The following is a 24348-nucleotide window of genomic DNA, read 5'->3' on the forward strand; positions in this document are numbered from 1 at the left end:
ATACTATTACTGACACAATTTAAGAGAACTGAAGCACAGAGAGATTAAATAACTTGCCCAATGTCATAGTCTATAGTGATAAAGCCATATTTCAAACTCAAGCAGTCTGCCTCCACAGCGTATGTTCTTAACTACTACCTACGGCTGAAAACAATCCTGCCCATTTTTTGAACATCTGACATTTATTTATACCTTTTTTAACTCTGTCCTTGAGTATAAGGAGTTCCATGAATCATCAAACTATGTCATGAACAAAATCTTAACCACTGGTCCATGTACTGCCCTCCTATATCACAAATTTTCTTTAATAATAACATTATGAACAACCATATTACAGCCCAAGAACTAGAACATCACCACAAAAATCATATTAGCGCTTCTCCCTATCCTAACCCCCCTTCAGCTTTTAAAAATTAACCACTATCCTGAATTTTATGTGCATCTAAAAAATATTTAGTTTTGCTCATTTTAAAACTTTACAAAAAGGTAACTTACCATATATAATCTTCTAGAACATGTTCCCACTCTCCTTCCTCTCAATACTAAGATTCACCTGTTTGTTATATATAGTTTTATTCATGTTTAGAACTATGCAACATTCTATTTGTACTATCATAATCATTTATCCATTCTCCTGTCAATGGGCATTTAGGGTGTTTTTACTTCTTTCAACCCTGCATTATAGTTTTGGTTCTCTGAGTACTGTGTAAGCAATTTAAAAATAGGTTATCTACCTATCTCCTAGAAGACCAAGCACATTGTTTTGCCTATGTGTCAAAAAAAATAACTGAATTAGCGAATGACACATGGACCAACTAAAAGTTATTATATGGCAAATATCACCTTAAAAAAGATCCTTACCCAAAACCACATTTTGAAGGAGGCTAATTTTCTATATAATAACCACGTTAGAAAAGTTAGTGGTATATTGAGACAACTTTTAAAAAGTGTTAGGTTGGTTGTGCCTGAAAGAAAATATCTAATCAATTATTTTAATAATAATGGCAGCTTATATTATTAGTTCAGTACTATGTTACAAGCACCATGCTAAGCACTTAATATGGATTAACATATCAGATCTTCAGAACAAAGTATATGACATTGTATCTGTATAACATTATTTGACATTGATGACCATTCTCTCCTTCAAACATTTCCTATACTTGGCTTCCAGGACACCATACTCTTTTGGTTTTCCTCCCACTTCCTTGTTTTCTTGTCCTGGATCCTCCCTTTCTTCTCCACCTCTAAAAGTCAGTTCCATCCTTGGACTTCTCTCTAGTCACTCTCAAGGTTGTTTGATCCAGCTCCATAGATTTTAATACTGATAATTTACACAAGAAAATTTTAATCTACAACCCTAACCACTCCTCTGAATTTAAAACTATCTCCAAATGTGTACTTGACCTCCTCCCCCAACATTTCCCTCCTCTATAATTAGAATGATCACTTCATCCTGTTGCTCAAGCTATTCTTGATGCCTCATCTTTTCTTATGTATCAGCAAATCCTGTAGGTTCTATTTCCCAAAAATACCTAGAACCCACTACTCCTATCTCTATTGCTTCCAATCTTGTCTAAATTACCATCATCTTTCACCTGGACTACTGTAATTGCCTCCTAACTACTCTGTTTCTACTCTTACCTTTACCATCCACAACACAATAGCCATGAAGGTCTTACATGGCCCATAAGACCCCTCCAGGATTTTGGTGTTTGGCCAGTTCTTAGATTTCATGTCTGACCAATCTCCCATCACCCAATTCATTCCAGCAACAATGTCTCTTTACTGTTCCTCAAATACATTAACCTCAGGGTCTTTGCACTGCCTGAAACACTCTTCCCTTGGTTAGCCACATAGCTCCATTCTCCCAGTTTATGCAGTTTTTTACTCAAATGCCTCAGTAATATCTTCTCTAACCATACATCTAAAATAGTACACTCCTGTGTGTTTCCACTTTCACCTTTCTTTTTCTTCAAAGCAATTGTCACTAATATTATATAATTACTTACTTTTTTTGTTTATGTCTTCTCTACTAAATTACAGGCTCAAAAAGGGCAAGAAGTATGTTTGCTTCATTTAATGCTGTACTTTCTAAAGGAACAGTCTGTGGCACATATCAGGTGTTCAGTAAATATTTAATGAGTGAAAGAATGCTGAATAAAGCAGACAACCAGCAATTTTCTGCTAATTAACATCTGCAAAGTGCCTTTTATACTCCTACGTAAGTACATAATTACAGACTTACAATAACCATACTTTTATTGGTGAAATTAAACTAAACTGCTAGGAAATTCTCCCTTTAAAAATGTCATTCTTAGAGGAGTTTTAAGTCCCAAATTTCAATGTCTGTATTAGCTACATGGAAAACTGCCTCTAATACTTTTTCCTAAGAAAGAAAAGCAGTCCTACAACTAAAGGAAAATAAACAGAAAAATTATTCCATTAGGATGCTTACCATTTCTTTTGGACCAGGGGTGTAAGCATGAACTTTTCACAAGTGCTTCATCAACTTTTCCTCCTGACATGTTATCCATGAATTGACGCCCATGTTCTAATGCAAGGTAGCAGTCATTGCAACAGTCCCGCTCTTCAACACGTACCCAATTACTAATTACACCAATTCTGGGAAAAGGGTCTTGGTCTGCTGCTCCAAAAGGTGAAAATAAATTAGTGCACTGATCTTGTAGCAATAATATCAACTCATCAGGGAATTTCTCAGATTCCTTTAGTCCTCCATTAACATGTTCAGCAGAAGTAGCCCTGAGAGCTTCAAAACGTTTTTCTGCTTCTTTGCCACATTCTGTGTTGCGTCCTATGATATCTAGTTCATCTTCAAGAAATAATCCTGAATTGTTTCCAAATTTTCTGTTCATGACAGCACTGAAGCCGCAGGTACACCTATACTGTGCTTCCTGCACTGGATCTGGAATGTAAACTCCAACATCTGCACCCTTGATATTCATGTTGCAGACACAGATACAGCAACTATCAAAGTTACAGTCTTTAAACAAATTCATAACTGATTCTGAAAGAATGAGGTTTACATAAAGACTGTGTGCTTCAGGGATGGAGGGAACAGTTGCAGGTTCAACAGAATTAAGGGGTCTGCATGTGGATGGGGTGGAAGCTGGTGAATACAAGTCTGAGTTTTCATATTTGACTGAACCTTGAGCACTAGCAGGTCCACCAGCTCGAGGAGTCCTTGGAGTCCTTGGAGTCCTTGGAGTCGGAAACCTAGGTGTAGATGGAGAAGGAAGAATTCCTGCTCCACTGTTACTAGGAGGTGCGCTGCTAGGAGGCATCCCAAAAGAAGTATGAGTTTGAGGTGTATAAGCAGGACCATATTCTTGATCAATAGTACTTCCATCACTGGTGTCACCAGGGTAAAAAATTAAACACATACATAAAGGAACATATTAATAATATGAAACAGAACTAAAAAAGTCCCAGTATTTTTCAGTAACACTGAAAAGGAAAGCACAATTAGTGCAAAAATTACAAGTATAATTAAAATATGTTATCTGGTTATTATATCCACTCTAGGTGACTATTGTAGACTGTGGACCAACTGACTAGTTCCAAAATTGTAAATAAAATCTGTTTACACTTATCCCCACCTAGACATCCACATTTACTATCCATATTTCTTGTACTACAAATAACCGTATTTCATTGATCCTAAGATGTCACTGTTAAAAAAAAAAATCCTGATTTTAGAGATGTTTACATGCAATAAGGGACAATGACAATTTTAAGATCCTACCAATTATAAGACATCCCAATTTCAGAGATATTAAAATATGAGAAGTATGTGATACGGCAAAGACACAAATGGGATTTAGAATTTCAGAGCAAAATAAAGGTGCTTCTGAAGAAAAGCTCCACCCACAAATGAAGACAAATAACCAAAGCATAATGGTCTTAAGTTTTCCAACAGTTTATCTACATGCAACTAATACCATTATAATTTATTGATCAAAAAACAATTTTTAGAATTAAAAAAAAACTATCTTTTTTCTAAGTACTAGCAAAACAGGTACTTCTATGAAAAAAAATTAAAGCTATGTAAGCACACCTACACTATACCAATAACATAAATCTAAATCATACCCCTCTTTGATGAATGGCACTGCAGGCCCTGAAGGAAGCAATTCCAATTTTCCAACAGTCCAACTCTGACGGTAAATACACTCTTCTGGCAATTTGATAGGAGGCAGACATTGGCTTGGTAGACTTTTTAGAGGTGCAAACATGGAACATCCCACCAGAACTTGACAATTTTCAGGCTTATAGACATAAGAAAAATCCTATAATACAAAGACCATGACTTTCAGCATCTTATCTTCCAGGGGAAAAAAGCCAAACTCACTCTAGCCTTTCCCCCCGCCTTTAAACAAAATAATAAAATGTAAATATTCTTTTTTTTTTTTAAAGTAGGCTCCATGCCAAAAGTAGGGCTTCAACTCATGACCCTGAGACCAAGAGTCACAATCTCTACTGACTAAGCCAGCCAGGTACCAATATAATTTTATTCTTAAATGAATTCACTCTATTTTAATTTCAATTAATTAACATACAGTGCTATATTAGTTTCAGTTGTATACTATAGTGACTCAACAATTCCGTACATCACCCAGTGCTCATCACAAGTGCACTCCTTAATCCACATCACCTATTTCATCCATCCCCCTACCAACTTCCCCTCTGGCAACCATCAGTTTATTCTTTATAGTCAAAAGTGATTCTTGGTTTGTCTTTTTTTTTTTCCTTTGCTCATTTTCCTGCTTTGTTTCTTAAATTCAACATATATGTGAAAGCATATGGTATTTGTCTTTTTCTGTCTGACTTATTTTGCTTAGCATTATACTCTCTAGCTCCACCCAAGTCACTGAAAATGACAAGATTTCCTTCTTTTTTATGGCTGAATAATATTCCTATGTGGGTGTGGATGTGTGTGTGTGCATATGCATACACATCTTTATCATCTGCTCAACATCACTCATCAGGGTTATGCAAGTCAAAACTACAATGAGAAGGGCTCCTGCCTGGCTCAGTTGGTAGAGCATGCAACTCTTGATCTCAGGATGGTGAGTTTGAGCTCCATGTATGGCATGGAGTTTACTTAAAGTAAAAAAAAAACTAAACAAATAAAACAAACTATAATAAGATCATCTCACACTTGTAAGAATGGTTAAAATCAAAAACACAAGAGGGGCGCCTGGGTGGCTCAGTTGGTTAATCAGCTGCCTTTGGCTGAGGTCATGATCCCAGGGTCCTGGGACCTAGCCCCATGTTGGGTTCCCTGCTCAGTGGGGAGCCGGCTTTTCCCTCTCCCTCTGCCTGCTGCTCCCCCTCCTTGTGCTCTCTCTCTGTCAAATAAATAAATAAAATGTTAAAACACACACACACACACACGAAACAACTGGTGTTGGATAAAAAGGAACCCTCTTGCACCCCTGGTAGGAATGCAAGCTGGTGCAGTCACTGTGGAAAACAGTGAAGGTTACTAAAAAAGTTTAAAACAGAACTACCCTACAGTCCAATAATCACACTGCTGGGTATTTACTCAAAAGTTACATGGGGCGCCTGAGTGGCTCAGTCTGTTAAGTGGCTGCCTTCAGCTCAAGTCATGATCCAGGGTCCTGGGATCGAGCCCCGAGTCCGGCTCCCTGCTCAGCGGGGGGAGTCTGCTTCTCCCTCTCCCTGCCGCTCCCCCTGCTTATGCTGTCACATAAATAAATAAAATCTTTTTTTAAAAAATTACAAAAACAGGGCGCCTGGGTGGCTCAGTTGGTTAGGCGACTGCCTTTGGCTCAGGTCATGATCCCAGGGTCCTGGGATCGAGCCCCGCATCGGGCTCCCTGCTCAGCGGGAAGCCTGCTTCTCCCTCTCCCACTCCCCCCGCTTGTGTTCCCTCTGTCTCTCTCTCTGTCAATTAAATAAATAAAATCTTTAAAAAAATAAAAAATTACAAAAACAAAAAAATTAAAAATTACAAAAACACTAATTCAAAGGGATTCGTGCAACCTTATGTTTATAGCAGCATTATTTACAATAGCCAAAATTATGGAAGCAGCCCAAGTGTTCTTAAATGCATTCTTAATAGTGTCACCACTCTTTAGTCTTCAAATCTGTTAACTACAAAATAAGAATCACCATGAGTAGATTTTTTTTAATACAGCAACAAACTGGGGGTGCCTGGGTGGCTCAGTCAGTTAAGCGGCTGCCTTCGGCTCAGGTCATGATCCCAGAGTGCTGGGATCAAGCCCCCCATCGGGCTCCCTGCTCAGCGGGAAGCCTGCTTCTGCTCTCCCACTCCCCCTGCTTGTGTTCCTTCTCTCGCTGTCTCTCTGTCAAATAAATAAATAAAATCTTTAAAAAAATACAGCAACAAACTGAATCTGTAGGAAAATATTGGAGGGGTGCCTGGGTGGCTCGGTTGGCTGGGTGTCTGACTCTTGATTTGGGCTCAAGTCACGATCTCAGGTTGTGAGATAGAGCCCCACAGCAGGCTCCACACTGGGCGTGGAGCCTACTTACGATTCTCTCTCCCTCTGCCCCTCCCCAGCCTCCCCACCCTTAAATTAAAAAAAAAAAAAAAAATATATATATATATATATAAAGTGAATTATTTTTCTAGAAAAATAAAATACTTACTTTAATTTCGGAAGGTTTTGGGCTACAGAATCCTTCATCAACCTCAATTTTGAACTGTGTTCCTATACTAGAACTATTTCCTTCTAGAACAGTTCCTCCAGGTGTTATATCCATACTACCATATTCTTTATTGCTCATATTCATTGGGGAAAATCCCATAATATGTTGTTCCAATGATGGTGGTGTAGGATACATTTTATGAAGATCTGCAGTGCCTATATTTAATAAAACACACATTTTAACATAAGACTAAAAAGAAGTTAATCTGTGTTTAAAAGAAAGGAGTGGAGAATTTTACTCAGATTAAAAATCTGCAGATTTATCTGGAGATTTGGGAAGCTTACTTATGCAAGATAGTGGGTCCATATTTCCTGTCTTTGATTCCTTACTGCTGGATTTATCATCTGTTCCATTTGCAGACTTTTTAGATCCAGGCTATTAACAAAAACAAAAACACATTATTTATCTGAAATTTTAAGTCCAATGTGATCCAAGATGGTAATCATTAAGATGTAACTTGAAGGTCACACCCATTCATCAAATATATTATTCTGGTTGTGCCAGAGATAAATATTGGTTATTAGAAAAATGTATAAAGATGTAAAACACTTTTTAGGCAATCAATGAACCCAGATTAATTTCTCTGTTTATTTGATAATCCTACAAATTAACAGAGGGAAAAGTTCCTCCAAGACACAGGACCAATACTTTCAGAACACACAGAAGCAAAAATAACCTACCACTTAAAGCCTATTAAAATTAAAAAAAAAAAAAAAAGGAAACCTGCAATAAGAAGGATTTGTAATATCAAAACTGCTTCTTAGTAAAATATAGCATTTGTCCCCTTAAATTTCCTATATATTCAATCACCACTCTGAAACCTAATTTACACTTTTACCTTGTTTAATAATCTCCTTACCCTTACAAAAATGCTACAACATGTAAAACAAAGCACAAACTTCAGAAAGATCTCATTTGGTAACAGGATACCTAACTAAAAATTAGTTTTTAGCCTAATTTAAAGCCTCCTGTTAGCCACTTTGTCATAAATATGTAGACTGAGTTCTAATTACAACCTTTTTACCTCACAAGAGCCACAGCTGATACATGAATGGTAACGGAGAGAAAGCATAAAAGTACCAAAGTATTCGGGATATAGAATGTAAGTTTATGTACAGTTATATCTGCCTTATGTCACTTAAATGAAGACACCAAATGTGCATATGTGTATATACATATGTACATAAATATATATATGCAGTGTGTATGTGTGTATCATATATACAAGAGAGAGGATTAAAAGTGTAATACAGAACAAGAATGACCAAATGTACTAAAGAAGTTTCCAAGCTACCTTTATGCAGATGAAAATGGAATTCCCTTTTATGATAATGCAGCACTCAATTAATTTTGCTAGAGACTTGACATTCTAGTAAATCTCATTTTAAATTTTCTTTTATAATCACCTTTCTCTGCAAATGGATGTTCAAAGTTAAATATTTCTCTTTCTGCATCTTTCATTATTATAGTGTATAGTTGTTTTACAAGAATGGCTAGAATGCCAAACATATTCAAAAGAAGTAGTATTCCTTAATAAACTGACAAGGCATACAATTTTAATGTCAATTATTTATTATTTTATGTATGTGAGTCAATTCCAGGGTCATTTCTCAAATGAGAGATCAAAGAACAGGAAAATAATTCTGCTTCCTAAAGACTGCAGAAAAAGACCATATGGTAGAAATTAAGCTTAATCACACATGTCCTTCAAATATAAAAAAATAAAGAAAAAAACCCCCACAGCTTATAGGTGACACTATGCCAAGACTGCTCAAATATAAGTTTTAAAAAAAGAAACCAATTAATAAAATTTTATTCCAAAATATTTCCTATTTTTCAGGGCTCAAACATACTATTCAAGTCACATATCACTTCTGAAAAGTAAGTCTATATAAAACCAAGGAAAAGAAATAACTTTAACCATTAATAAAATACTCACTGTTAGTTCATCTTCATCAGAATTGAAGAGATTATCAAGGTCAGTGTAAGAGACAGCCAGGTCTGAGTCATAAATCAAACTGGTTGATGGAGGACGGGCATGACTAGTAGGGCGTGGAGCATCTATATATGTCAATCAGAGTCAATCAGAAAAACAAAATAAAAGATTCTACTACTGACCAAGTATTATTCTAGTTATTTAAACTAGATACCTAACTTTAAACTTATGAGTATTTTGCAATAAGAAACTGTGATATGCTTAAAATCTAAAAATTTTTTCATAGAAATAAAGTTGCCAATAAACAGTAGTAATTTCTCCAGGAAGATCACCAAAGGCTATGTAATCCATAACATGGCTAAGTACTCCAATTTTATATATCAAATAAAAAGACATACATTCTTAGGACAATAGTACGTACACACACACACACACACACACACACACACACACTTTTATTTTTCTGTCTTCCTGAAATGTAGAACAAGCATCGTATGATGACTAGGTGCTCTGGCTCTTGAGTCAGACGGACTATTAGTAATTTGAATTCCCAACTCTAACACTAATAGAACGACCCTGAGCAAGTTACTTAACCTCTCTGTACCTTAGTAATGGCAAGAATTAAACATGAAAGGACGTAGCTAAAGCACTTTGTCCAGTGCTAGGCACTTAAGTACTCAATAAATACTACCTTTTGGTTAAGATTCATTTTAGTTCTAGAATTTTACTTTCCTTTTTCTTCCCCCCCCCGCCCCCCACCAATTATAGTGGAAAAAATACACGATTACTCAAGAAAAAAATAAAAACACCAATGGAAGTTAAACTCCTCTTACATTCCCCCACAAAAAAAACTAATTTGCAGTTTGGTATATAACCTTCCAAAGCATCCTTGGATTATCAAATGACTTGAAATAGTCCTCATTTTCAGAAAGATAAAAGCCACTTTCCAAGTGCCTCTGCATGTCCGTTCTAAAAATTCACTGGAGCACTAATTCTGAAATCTGGTGTAAAAAAAATCACCTAGGGTACTTATTAAAAAACAAGATCTCCAAGCTCCACATCAAAAGATGCTCCAGAATGTGGTACGTGGTCCGTATTTTGAGAAAGCACAAAATAGCGATTATACATTCTCTACATCCTAGGGTAGGTAAACAGCCCAAAGAACCCAAACTGTTAACTTACCAAGCTACTCAGAATTATCAACTGATTTTGCTACATTAAAGACCATTTCTTCCTTATTCTTGTTTTTGGTTGCACAGAGCCTGACCCTCTCTATCCCAAATACTAAAACAAAACTTTGTCCCTAAAAAAACACCTACAGAAGGACAACTTCCTTTGCCTTCATCAAAAGTTAAATAGATTTTGTTAAAGAAATAACGTGTTGTGTCTGTCTATTCCAAGCACAACAAGCACTAGTCAGATACTTTACTTTCAAAGTGGAGCCTTGGCCTCAGTGGCAAAAACTGTGCCTATATATAATACCTACTTGACAAATATTTGTTAAATTAATAATTTCAGCAACCGTTCTTCTAATTTGAGTGAGAGAGAAAAGGACAACAAAATTATAGTCAAGCCTAATTTATAAGTTTTCAGATCTGAGAGGGACCTTAAATGATGATCTTTTTAAATCTCATTTTAAAGATGAGAACTATTTTTATTTGTGAGAAAGTATAGTTCCAACAGTTGAAAACAGAATTTCTATCACCTCAACTGCTTCTCCCAGTGCAAAATAAACAATAAATCTATCATTTTAAGATAGGTACCTCTCTATGAAACATATGAATTATGCAAAAAAGGAACAATGTAAGTCCAGTAATATCAAATTAGCTTGTAGTAATAATCCTTCAATGCAGTATTTTTATTAGGAAATAGAAGTTTTACCTTGCTTGATAGAGGGACTAAATAATGACATAGCATCTTCCTCATGTGATAACACTGTTACACTAGATGGCCCATCTTCTACCTGCAAACAGTATTACATATTAGATTGAAATATATAATTTAAAATAACAAAATCTTCCAACTATTGAGTTAACTACGTATCAAGCATCTTGCCAGGTGTTCTACAGACATACTAATTCCCACAACTAACCTATGTAATAAGTAAGTACTATGTTCAACTTACAGACAAAAAATAGTGTTAAAGATAACCCAGGAAATATATCTGATAAATAAATAGTGGAGCTGGGATTCCAACATAAATCTGTCAATTTCCAAAGTCCATGTTCTTTCTACAGTACCTATAGCCTTCCCAGCTACTACTGTTTTCATATTTACAAAAGGACAAAATCTCAAGTACCAGGCACGTAGTAAGGCTAAAAATTTTGTGAAATGAATTCTCTGTATTAAACTTATTACTGGGTTCTTTTCACAATTTTATAGGTTTTAATTTCCATATATTGTATTTAAGGCAAAATTCTTATCTAACAGAGTTATCTTGTGCTTAATAGATCCTCTAATTGATTTTTAAAATTTTAATAAATACTTCTATATCCTACGCTAAATATATTACTTCAAGGGACACTATAAGTTCTTAACTCACATTTAAAAATATCATATATTTTGTAAACTAAGCATTGTGTATTTTATTGTATTTTTGAAAACTGGGAATTCACCTGTAACATATTTTAACTCAGTATCAAAATAGTTTATCTAACTAAATGTAAACAATAAAAAATCTTTTCATTACAAGAGACCGGCTATAAAGTCCACACAGCTCTTAAATTTTGTATAATGTGCCTGATTCACCTACTAAAAAAAAAAAATGTTTTCCTGGGGCACATGGGTGGCTCAGTCAGTTAAGCGTCCCAACTCTTGATTTTGACTCGGGTCATGATATCAGGGTCATGAGCTTGAGCCCCATGTTGGGCTCTGTGCTGGGTGTGGAGCCTGCTTAAGATTCTCTTTCCAGGCGCCTGTGTGGCTCAGCTGGTTAAGCGTCTGCCTTCAGCTCAGGTCATTATCTCAGGGTCCTGGGATCAAGCCCCCCATCAGGTTTCCCTGCTCAGCAGGGAGTCTGCTTCTTCCTCTCCCTCTGCCCCTCCCTCCCTGTTCCTGCTCTGATAAATAAATAAAATCTTAAAAAAAAAAAAAAAAAAGATTCTCCCTCTCCCTCTGCCCTCCCCCCACCCTGGTCCTTCTTGCTCTATCTCTTAAAAAAAAAAAAAAAGTTTTCCTAAGTTACAATGATAAATCTGTTCTATTTTTTTTTTTTAATCTGTTCTATTTTAAAAGAAAACAATGAGAAGTGTGGTACCTATATGCAGTGTTACAAATCATCAGTCACCCTTCGGTGTACTTTGATTTCTTTTACTCACCTTATGTTTTTTTACAGCTTCTCTCTCATTATTTTGTCTCTCTTTCTTATCAGGAAAAAGGAATTCCTCATCTCCTTCAACAAATGCGTATGGATCAATTTTAGATTCTTGCTCTGCATCAGATGCTACTGCTGAAAGATACTGATTTTTAATTTGATATTGCTGTACTAATTCATCAGAAACTTTTAAAGGTTTCTTACATTGCACCATTAACCTGCATAAAAAAACAAAATTAGAAAATTAATTATATTTATTTTCCATAAAAGCAGAAAAAATTCCAATATGACTTAAGAATCATAAAGTTTTCAGGATTATTTAGAGATGATCTAACCTGTAATCCTTCATTTTATAAATGAAGAAACCTAAGCATAGAAAGATTATATGATTAAACCTTCAAATTTAGCAATAGAGAAATGCAGCTAAAATCTAAGCCTCCTCTTTATATGTTCTTTCCACCAAAATACACTGTCTTTTGGTAATCCACTCTGTTCCCAAATCCTCAAATGCATTAACTTGTCCAAATCCATTCACTGAAAGGGACTGGACTGCTCCAGGACAGGAACTCTCAGAATGTGGACTAACTATACGGTGAGACAAGACAAGTTTTATACAATTTATACATTTATACAATGAAAGTGATTATCCTTTACCTACTGCATTAGTGGATAAAGTTATAAAATTTTAAAGACCTCATCTGTGTTTCACAAAAATAACATTATAACTATTATTAATTCTGACAAGAGGTTTTATAATGGCAAGTTTCAGTGCAAGTACCTTAGAGGCTCTTTTTGATCACTTTGGAAAAATCTATTTTTATATTATCAGCCTTATGGTTTCACATGGTGACTAATAAACATACTTTTGTATTCTCCTAAAACAACCAATAAAATGACAAAGGACAACAGAATAACAACAGTGAAGTTGGAAAGACAAACTAGTAGAAACTGACAGACCAGAGAAAGCTGAAATTTAAGGTTAAGAGAAAGAAGATACAACAAGCTGATCTGCACCACCAGAATCCTGGAAAGCATCAGGACTTTTCTATCTCTGAAGACCAGGTTGCTTGGTGAGTGGGAATACTGAATGATTTGATTTTGGTTTGTATAATACAGACACTTTTTGACTCTCAAATTCATGTTCTCTGTGGTTTGTAAAGCTGAGTTTCCCATGCTGCCAGAAAGCAGCAGCTAGGCTTCTAGTCAGACCATGATCAAAATCCTGCAAGGACTATGTAATTCTGAATAAAAACTAAAGTCCTTGTAATATCCTACCAAAGCTTTCCATATCTTTCTTCTCTTTTCCTCTCCAACTTCATCTTCTGTTATTCTACTCCTTCCTCTCTCACTCTGCTTCCAAGAACTTTCTTGATGTTCCTCAAATAGGCCCGATATACTGCTGGCTGTTCCCTTTGTTTGGAGTATTCTTTCTTGAAATAAGATGGCCATCTCCCTCACTTCTGAAAGTTTTTGTTTAAATGTCACCTTATGTATGAGTCCTTATTTAAAACTGCAAAATGCCCAACTGTCTCAACACTGAACCCCCTTGTCCCACTCTATTTTTCCATTCACAGCACTTATCTTTAAATATTCTTATATAACTTGCTTAAGTTCATTGTTGACTGTCACTCTCATAGAATGTAAGCCCCTAAATGGTGGGGATCTTGTCTTTGTTCACTGAATTATCCCAAATGCCTAGAACAGCACCTGGCACGTAAAAGTTACTATAAATATTTCCTAAATGAATATGTCAAATCTAAAAGTCACATAGGATAGAGATGTTGTGGTTGCACTAATAATCCTAAAATACAGTATCTTGTACTTTGAAAATAAGCCACCTTTATTCATCAGAAAGTGATACTGTTACCACTTATCTGTCCTACAATTTAGGACAAAAAATCCTAAGAGACGTTAAGATTTGGGAATGATGAAGGCATTTGCTAGCTCATAAAATCTTTGAATGAGAGGGATAGATCTTTAAATCTATTCACCAATGCCCAGCACTAGAAGCACTCTATACTCTATAAACTAAGGTTGAAACAGAGGCCATCAAAAGGATAACTGGTATTTTCTAAACCTGCTATCAAATATCATAAATGCCATTTTTATTTCCAATATGCCCTAGATTTATCCCCAAAACTAAAATTCAAAGTCTATAAAAACCTTCTTACATGAGAACATGGTGCTATCTAGTCAACAGGGATATGTTTTAAAATTAATTGTTAAAATAGGGCACCTGGGTGGCTCAGCCAGTTAAGTCTGCCTTCAGCTCAGGCCATGACCCTGCGTCGGTCTCCCTGTTTATTGGGGAGCCTGCTTCTCCCTCTCCCTCTGCCCACACCCCTGCTCATGCTCTGTCTCTAAAAAACCCCACAATTGTTAGAATAGTTGTTCTATAAATGAACATTTATTTCTTAAGAGTACCTTTATACCTTACCATGTTAGATCCTAATAACTGTTTTTTTGATTATTAGATTCTAACATAAATACTTTGAAAACAGTTTTTCCATCTACTTTGACACAGATTTTATTTAATACTTAAAAATTAAACTTACAAGATAAGAAATGAAGGGTATCTTCTCTTTGCTATGCAAATTATGCAGAAAAAAATGGTTTGCTAAGGTAATAGATAGGAAAGTTAGGGCTAGACAGATTTTAAGTACGTGTATTCCAATAACTATTCATAGGGGAAAAGTGTAAGATCCCACTACCCCTCCCCACCACCAACCCGAAAGACACTACTACTCTGTGAAGGGCTAAATAAAACATCTCTGTTTTTCACATTAAGTTGTCCTCTGGCAGAAGCAGGAAAACTGCCACACTATTTACATAGGTAGTTAAATTAGTGTGCAGTAGCATTAAAAGGACCAATGCTACTGCATAGGGCTCTATGAAGAATAAAAATGAGTAAACCAAATGCAGTGCCTAAAGACAACTTGTTATTTTATTGAATGGTTCTCACAAACATTGGGATATGCAAAGAATTTAAATGTAGTTAATATCAAGAGTATCAAGTCACAACAAATTTTAAAATTTATATTACACACCCTTCTATATTTAAAAATGGTAGAATAGAAAAAATGGCAATTTTTAAAAGATGCCAGATTAAAAACTCAGTTATTTCATCACTATCCAATTATACAGTATACACATACTTTTGTGAAACAGGAATAACACTTCTCCTTTTCTAAAAGAAACTCTCACGTATGACCAAATGGTTAACTACAGAGAGAGTTTCAATGAGATGTAAAGCTAAATATACAGACCAGCTGGAAGAGGATTAGGTACAGCCATGAACAGGAAGCTTTGCAAAGCCCAAAGCAAACTGAAATTACTTTCATATTATTCATTAATTGTACCTTTCCTTTTACTATGACCACAGTAACATTCTATCCTAAAAATAATTATATATATATATTTTTTAAAGATTTATTTATTTGAGAGAGAGAGAGAACGCCTGTGCACATGAGCAGGGGGAGAGGCAGAGGGAGATGAAGAGAATCTCAAGCAGACTCCCCATTGAGCATGGAGCCTGACGAGGGGTTTGATCTCACCACCCGAGAGATCATGACCTGAGCCAAAATCAAGAGTCGGGACACTTAACTGACTGAGCCACCCAGATGCCCCTCCTGAAATATAGTTGTAGAGATTTTAACATAGCTTAGTAGCACATGCTTTTAGGTCTTTATTCAATAAAAATTTTTCCAGACAAGATATGAAAATATTTTAGGATTGACAATTATAAAAGGAGATAAGACATGTTAAGGAATAAATGAATTCAATAAATATAAAAAATCCTCTATTTTCTTTAATGGTACCTTTTCTAATATCAGCTCCAATCTTCAGAATCAATCCTTAAATTGAGTCAAGCTTGCTGTCGAAAGTACAGCTTTATTGTATTAAGATACCAAATAAGATTTACTTAAAAAGATTTAGAATACAGTAAATCAAAGGTTTATTTCATCATAGACTTCTATGAAACAAAATAATTAGAAACTAACTTTTAGAGGGCAAATAACACATTCTATAAACCATTTAACATATACAATAAAAATTGGGTATATCACTAGTACAACATAGGAGCTAGCTCTATTGATGAATGGTATGGTTAAAATATCCTGATGAATGTAGCCTTACTACCAAACAAGAAATGATACAAATATGCTCAAGTATAGTTCTCCTTTCTCAGGGTTTAGAAATGTTTCCCTCTGAATCAGAATAGAAGACTATTTTAAGCAATCACAAATACTACAGAATTAAGTGCTAAACCCTTGAAAAATGATATTAAAAACTGTAATGTTTCTTTGCAGAAACTTTGCTATCTTTAAAACTTAGAAGGTCTTAAAAGCCACTATTCTAAAATAGATGCTATCATTAACTAATAGAGAAACTAAAAATAACTAGAAGCAAAAAGAGGATAGCCACAGATGTGTATATCCTGTGTGTAGGCTATGCTATGTGCCACCCCAACCTCTCTCTCTCCTTGAACAAATTCTAAGAAATTAAAAAAGGAATTTTGCTTTAAGGTAGTTGCTAAAAAATCTGGCATCAACTGCTGCACACTGACAGAGTCTAAGAATAGGGAAGGTGCTAGAAATGATGAATCCTATTACTCTGTACTAGTTAGGCAGCCAACACCACCTAAAATTAATTAGAAAAACCAAGAGTATTGCTTTCTTTTGTTTATCCACCTATTATGGAAGCACACTGCCACCCTTTAACAGCAATCAATGGAAAATTTAATTTATACAAAAGGGAAACTGAGTTTTCATGTAACATAAATAAAACAAACCTCCAAATTTCTCCTTCATCACTTTCTAAAAAGACACACACCTGTAAAAACCAATTTTTATTTAAAAAATGTTTCTTTTTAAATTTCTGATACATTCTTGCCTCTCTTTGCCTCTGTATTACTCCAACTGGGTTAATATTAAGTTTTCTCCTAAGCTTCAGACACTTGACAACTGCCTGATTGCATATTTAAGCAGGCTCCTAAAATGAAGTCACAAATTTACAACGTATATGTATTACAAGCACATAGTTAAAAGTCATATTGTACACTAAGGCATGACTGAGACATACAAATTTCTCAATCCCCCTCCTTCAAGATAACAAGGGATTAAGTTTCTTTCACTTTAAAAAAATTGTAAAATTAAGCTTAAGATCTAAAGTAAGTAAAAAAGTAGAAAAGAAGCATTCAAATCTGTTTCTCCTCCTCTTTCCCTCATAATTAAATATGTTGGTCTCTAACTCTTCTGTTACTCCCCTACTTTAATATTCAATTGGCCATAAAGTTCTTCAGTCTACTCTGTATCCACAAAATCCATACATCCCTAATGATCTCTTTCTAATTTTCCTTGGGCCCTCAATTACCTTATATCTGAGCTATTCAAGATGTCCAAACTGATGTCCTTTCATACATATATATCTCTTCATTTAAATAATAAATCTCTTCATTTAAGCAATCTTCATTTAAACAATGCTACTTGGTTAATATTTCTAAAATCCTTATTTTCCAAAACCCTGTTATTTTTATCTACCTCAAAAAAAGCTTCCAACAGTGCCCCTATCATCTCAAGGATAATACTACATTAATACACAAGCTTATAAACAGTATTTTGCTATTCCGTTATATAGCACTACCCCACATTTCAGGTCTCCTTTCTTATCATGACATACCAAAACTAGTAAGCAACACCAGATAATCTATCCATACCAAACTACATAAAGCTTCTGGATTTCATAAACAGAATTAAATTATTCTTTATTCTGGTTCTCCATCCCTAATATATTTTATGTATACTTCTATCAGAGAATTTAATGTTATTTTCCATTAGATTACAATTTCATTTAGGGTCAGGACCAAATTTATTTCATACTCTGACAGTGCCTTACAGCATCTAGCATATTAGAGAAACCTCAGTTTTATTCAAACTGATAAAATACATCTTTGAGGAATATGAATTCAAAAAGGGTGAAAAGAATATAGGAGTTACAACAGTCCCCTAATTAACTGCCATATATTTAAATACACTTTCAAAACTCAAGAGTATGGAAAAAGATTAGAAATTTACAATGTCTAATAAGAATTCAGAAGTTTATTTATATAAAAAAATCTAGGCTTCTGAGTGGATTACGCTGACTAGAAAAGATCATATCTTTAAAGCTATACAATGCTTCTATAAAAAATTTAAGGTTGTTTAAATGCCACTGAGAGAATATTAATTAATAGAATTTATTTTAATGACAGGGGTATCATCTGACTGACGATCCTCATGACATCCTACCTCAAGTAACATTAATAGCAGGACCAGAATCACTAAGTTATCCAAACAAGATCCTTTTAACAGAGGAAACAAAACAAAACAAAACTGCTTTAGCACAATGCAAAGCCAATGCCAGGTATTTTACTGGATAATAAAATAGTATGGGGAATCTCCCTCGTAAAACTAATCAGTAAACAGGTTTGGCCTATCTAACTTAGTAATTTATTCTAGAGCTCAAATTTCTGTTAAAAATGATTCATGATATTAAAGCACTTCAACACTATTAACATTTTGGGCTTTGTTGTACTATATATATATGGTAGGGTACTTAGCAGCATCCCTCCAAATAGCAGCATGCCCCATGTTGTGACAATCTAAACTGTTTCTAACACTGCCTAATGTCACCTGAAGGTAAGTGGGGGAATAAGAAACTGCCCCAATTGAGAAACTACAGCCATAGAACAGTTAACTACAAAAGGAAATAAAACCAAAAAACTTGTAACCTATCAAGTACAGAACAACTATATTCCATAAATGTTTTAGTTCATATTTCAAGCAGCTAAGCTGAGGGTTGACTTTTTTTGTGATATTTTTCATAGTCTAATCTACTATAATAATAAAAAGGATTCATCTAAAAATAAGTGACACAATACACATTTTAGTAGCTAATAAAACCAAAACAATACTCACATAAGACACAGAATTAAAAAAAAAAATCCTTTTATTCAGTCTTTTCCGTTCTTTTTATGAAGCAGAAAAAATGGTGACCAGGAACAGATAGAAGCATGTTATTTCCTTAATTTACATAATCATGACCCAGCACCATTCTACTCTGCATGCTACCTTTCTACATTATGCTTCTTCCTTCTCATTCTTATTCAGTGAGAAGAATGTCAAATAATTTCAGAACGGATTCTAACATTAAACAGTATTAACTTCTAAGAGACCTTCATTCCACTTCACTTACAGATGTTCATGCACACAAGCAGCTAATACACTTATTTAAAGTTATGGCTAGGATTCTTGGATCTTATGAATATGATGTGCCCATAAAAACTCACCCTTTAAGTTTATAAAACTAAAAATATTATTAATGCTACATTTTATATACATTAAATAAAAAATTATAATCTAGAAAAAAACAAGTTCTAAAATCATAAAGTAACCCTAGGGCCATACTGTTGTTTCATTTATTCAAACATCTGCTCAATGTCTACTATGGACCTAAAATTGTTCTAGGGGTCTGTGTGTGTGTGTGTGTGTGTGTGTGTGTGTGTGTGTGTGAGTGAGTGTATGTATGCTGGAGGAACACAGCAGTAAACAAGACAGAGTCCTTGCCCTCATGTAGCTTACATTTTAATTGGAAAAAGATCATTAACAAATACATAATGTAATTTCAGATGATATATATAAAGAAAAAATGAAAGCAGTGTACAAGATAGGTAGTGATTTGGGAAGTGAAGAAAAGCCATAGTTTAGATAAAATGGTCAGGAAATACTTCCTGAGAAGGTAACTTTTCAGCAGGGCTAAATAAGGGGTGAGCTGTTTCCCCATCTGTAATACAATTCTAAAGGCCATTAGGAATGAGGTTGGCTTTCTGAGGAATAGCAAGAAAGCTGATGTCATGAAATCAGGAAGCAAATAGGACAGTGGTAAATAAGAGTGAAGAACTAGCTAGGCAGGAACTGGGTAGAATCTTACAGATGAGGAAAAAGTTTGGATTTTATTCTAAATGTAAAGGGAAACGACTCACGGGTTTTAAAAGGAAATGAGTAACGTAACATTTAACTTATAATGACCATTCTACTGTGTATAGAATATATGTAGAGAAGTACAGAAACAGAAAAACCAACAGTAGTTTCAGACAAGAGTTGAGGAATTTTATATTACATCCACCACAAATAACATTAAGATCTTTTGGGATTTGTTTCCAAGGCATCATTTGCTTTCAAGAGACCTCCTAACTATTAAATAATCTAGTTTTCTTCCATGATCATAAGGGTATCCTAAAGTCCCTAAATTTCAAATCCAGATTAATTTCAATTAAAAAAAATACTAGAACACTTTAAAGATTCAAAGAGCTAGATAAGGCACACAGGTTTACTAAAATAATAAAGAATATTAAAAGAGAATAAATCTTTAACAGTAAGGAAAATGGGAGAGGCTACAAGTGGGCCAGACATTTTACTTAGTCTCAGGGAAGCTCAAAATCAATGAAACACAGCAGAGAAAGGTCATGGACTAGAATATGCAAGAGGGGGCTATAGGAAACCTACATAAACAACAGGAGAGCTAACTCTCAAAAAAAAAAAAACTCAGAGGAAATTTGCACCTGTATCTCCGCACAGAATTGAAAAATACTAAATTATTTACTGAATGAGTAAGGAATAGGGGATTCCTTCATTCTAAAATGTGTATGAAGAGGGGCACATAGGTGGCTGAGCTAGTTAAGCGACTGATTCTTGACTTCAGCTCAGGTCATGATGTCAGGATTGTGAGACTGAGCTCCACGCTGCCCCCCTCCCCCGGCCCCACGTTGGGCTTGGGTTCCGTGCTGGGCATGGAACCTGCTTAAGATTCTCTCTCTTCCTCTCCCCCTCCCACTCTTTCTCTCTCCCTCTCTCTTGAAAAAAAAAAATTGTATGAAGAAATAATTATAAAAAAGTGATAAAAGCACAGTAAAAAGATGAAAATAAAGTAATTCTGAAGAAAAAAATTATAGAACATTAAACAAGGGGATGATATTTTTTAGAAAAGTTTAGAAATAAGAAAACATGAGCAACAAATATTAAGACTTCAAGAAAGGGTTAAAAGAAATTTGAGGAATCCCCTTAGAATACAAAGGAAAAAAAGATGGAAAATCAGAGAAAATACAGAAATTCAACATATGAATTACAGAGGTTCCAAACAGAAGGCAGGAAAAAAGCAGATATTATCCAAGAAGAAGAGAACTTCCCAGTAGCAGGACAAAGACTTCAAACTGAATCAGCCCACCGCAAATGCCCGATACAAAGAATGAACAAAAGATCACTACACCTGCACATATTCTTGTGAAAATTTAAAATTCTAAACTAAAGAGAAGACCCTAAATACTTTTGCTGACAGCAGACTAATAGAGAAGAAACATAACTTTGCACACTACTTGGTCTTGCACTGGTAAGAAGACAGACAGTTTTAATGAATATAATGGTGTTTTGTTGATTTTCACCTTTTAGAAAAATCTACAGATAAAAATGCAGAAGACTTATGGGACAGAACATAAATTTAATCAGAACAACATAGTAAAGGGAGACCCAAAAAATCTTCCCACCCAAAGTATGTCACACATAAAGTGGACAAAGGCAATCCATAGAATGGAGGAAGATACCTGTAACACATGTAACTAATATAAGATAAACAGCCAGAACATGCAAAGAATTGGGGGGGGGGGGGAAGGGAAAGAAAAATAGACTAAAAAATATGACATACAGACAGTTCACAGAAGAGGAAATCTTAATGTCCAATGAACATTTTAAATGATGCTTAATCTTGCTAGGAATCTGGAAAACATGTATTAAGACAGTAAGATGCCATTCTGTATACAGATTAGCCAAATTAAAAGTCTCATAATACCAAACACTGAGGAAAATACCATTCTCATACTCTGCTGGTTGATGAGGGTGTAAACCGGTATAGGTGGAGAGCCAACGTGGCAATGACCCTTAATGCAGAATATGGACATACCCCAAGGCCCAGCAATTCCATTTTTAAACATATTCCCTAGAGAAATCTTATACAAATACATAAGGACATGTGTACAAAAAAGTTCACTGCTACAGCCTATGTAACTGAAAATAACCAACTGTCCATCTTTAAGAAAGTAGTTAAATTATGTATTATTCATAACAGAAACACTATAAAACAATTAAAATGAATTAACTAGAGCTACACATCTAAAAACATGTATAGAACACCAAATTTAGGACAGAGGAAGAAAAAAATGGAAGAAAAATAGTACACAGGAGTTCTAATTATATGCAAAATCCTTAAGTTGGTTGATGGACAAGTGCTATTATTTTCTCCACTTTTTTGTGACTAGTATTTCAAAGTAAAGAAGTTCCCTGAGGAAAAAACACAGTAAAGAAGTTATGCAAAACTAATATTTATATTTATATTTATATGTATTTTATTTATAATAATATAATAATTAATATATTATATATAATAACATAATAATAAAATCCTACCCTGAAACCAATTCTGGAGTCCTAGTATCAAGAACTTACATCATTCCTACTCTTAAATGATAAATAGTGACTATTAAAAAAATACATACTCTGTAACTGATGTTACACTTTCCTGTCCAAAAGGTCCAACTGGATCATCCTTGAATTTATCACTTGGAAGCTGAGGTGGTAAAAACTCTACATCTTTTTTCTTTGGGACCTTGTAATACTTCCAGGCTATATTAGCTTCATCTTCTTCCAAGTTTACTGCTGTACCAACATACACTGTAGGTTCTACAGCTTCCTGGAATTGAGCTGGGAAAGATTGGGATAAACCATCTATCCTATCTTCCATTGGTTTAGAAGGAACCAAGGGATCTGGTGTTGGCATTTGATAAAAATGTTGACTTTGAGGAGTTGAAGGTGTTTTAGTCACTCCTTCATCAACCACGTCACATGGGTGAGGACTAAGTGGAGGTGGTTGAGGTGAATTTGCCATTTCGGTGCCATGCATCTGAGGAGTCTTTGCTACATCATTAGTTCGGATGTTTGAAAATCTCACTTGACTATCTGGAGCGGAAATCACAAGTCTTTGGCTAGCTGAATCTGTATCCATGCCAACATCATCACTAACAGATATACGATGGTGAAAAGGAGTCAAGGGGCGTTTCTGTGGTTTTTCACTCTTTTCTTGCTTTTCATTGGTCTTGTGCTTAGGAAGTACTTGTTGTTGCTGACTTAAAGATGGTGCCTGTCCTTGTTGTCCAGGATTTCTTGGTTTGAGATTTTTGTGCCTAAAAAGTTAAAAGAAAGGTTTAACTTATATAGTATGCCTATTACATCAAAGTACACAAGTTAACACTATTAGACAATCATGTATTTGTTCTTTTACATATAAATCTAAAAGTAAATGATTTGAATTTACAGGGAAAAAATACTTTGTTCAGCAACCTGAAGCTAAGAACTGCAGAAAGATTCATAAGAGCCAATCATCTTCTCATTTACTAGTATGTGATTAGATAACCAAAGATCATTTACCTTATGTAACCTAAGTATTTTAGTATCTGAATAGAAATAAAATTCTAGTTATTTTAAGATTAAAAAAAAAGTATAGAAAGATGTGAAATTCATTCATTCATGAATGTACCTGATATTTCAGAATAATTGTGATAAATCAATGGCTTGGCTGAGCTCCCAATCATCATCTACAACCCTACAGTAGCCAGCCAAAAAACTTACTCTACAGAAATAGAGTTAAATAACTCTGGATAGCACTGCAACTGTCTGATGGACCCCACACAGCATCCCACCTTCCTTCTCCCAAGGCTTACCACTACAGAAAGAGAATCAGCTAACTAGAAAAGAAAATGCCTAAAAGAATTATTTTCCTCATAATGTGAAGCAATTCTGAAACTGAAAAACTTAAAACTATATACATACCTAAAAACCTAGTAATTCTGTTCAGAGTTTAAGATTTCTTTAAGTGTAGTAAAAATACTGTGCACCTTGAGATTTCTAAACTCAACTGACAGTGGTGTATACTGACATGTTTTTTTAACTAAGAAACTAGGCAAAAAATGTGGAGGAATATGAAGTAAAAGCATTCAGTATTCATTAGATTTTTTAAGTTTTCTTTTAAAATTTACTTTACTAATGGTTTTGTTATATCAGAGATAACCAAAAAAGAGTATGAAAAAGCAACTGTAGGTACTTTTTTGAAGAACCCTCTCTATTCAGGGAATATGCTGAACATCCTTCTGTACAGAGTCTAGGACATATTATATGCACAGGGGAAAAAAGCATGAAAGTTATCAAAGAAAACTGGAATTATGTCAAAAAGACACAGGAAAAATCCACCATTAACCTGGGAACAAAATCAAAGACATTATAAGAAAAGGAAATCATAG

General features: G+C 34.8%; 1 protein-coding gene across 2 annotated transcripts in view; it reads right to left on the reverse strand.

Moving 5' to 3' along the window:
• The window catches only part of MED13 (mediator complex subunit 13), a 101007-nt gene that overhangs the window by 31449 nt on the left and 45210 nt on the right, over nucleotides 1-24348 (reverse strand). For both annotated transcript variants that reach the window (XM_073879506.1, XM_025851084.2), the window contains exons 9-16: nucleotides 22552-23235; nucleotides 11974-12187; nucleotides 10538-10619; nucleotides 8660-8781; nucleotides 7005-7095; nucleotides 6661-6875; nucleotides 4114-4310; nucleotides 2459-3372 (exon numbers count right to left, since the gene is read on the reverse strand). In XM_073879506.1, the coding sequence (XP_073735607.1) occupies nucleotides 2459-3372; nucleotides 4114-4310; nucleotides 6661-6875; nucleotides 7005-7095; nucleotides 8660-8781; nucleotides 10538-10619; nucleotides 11974-12187; nucleotides 22552-23235 (2519 nt within the window). The remainder of the gene's footprint in view (nucleotides 1-2458; nucleotides 3373-4113; nucleotides 4311-6660; nucleotides 6876-7004; nucleotides 7096-8659; nucleotides 8782-10537; nucleotides 10620-11973; nucleotides 12188-22551; nucleotides 23236-24348) is intronic.

The sequence above is a fragment of the Callorhinus ursinus genome, unplaced genomic scaffold, assembly GCF_003265705.2.
Source record: "Callorhinus ursinus isolate GAN/ISIS: 27379988/994484 unplaced genomic scaffold, GSC_fseal_2.0 scaffold34, whole genome shotgun sequence".
Lineage (NCBI taxonomy): Eukaryota > Metazoa > Chordata > Mammalia > Carnivora > Otariidae > Callorhinus > Callorhinus ursinus.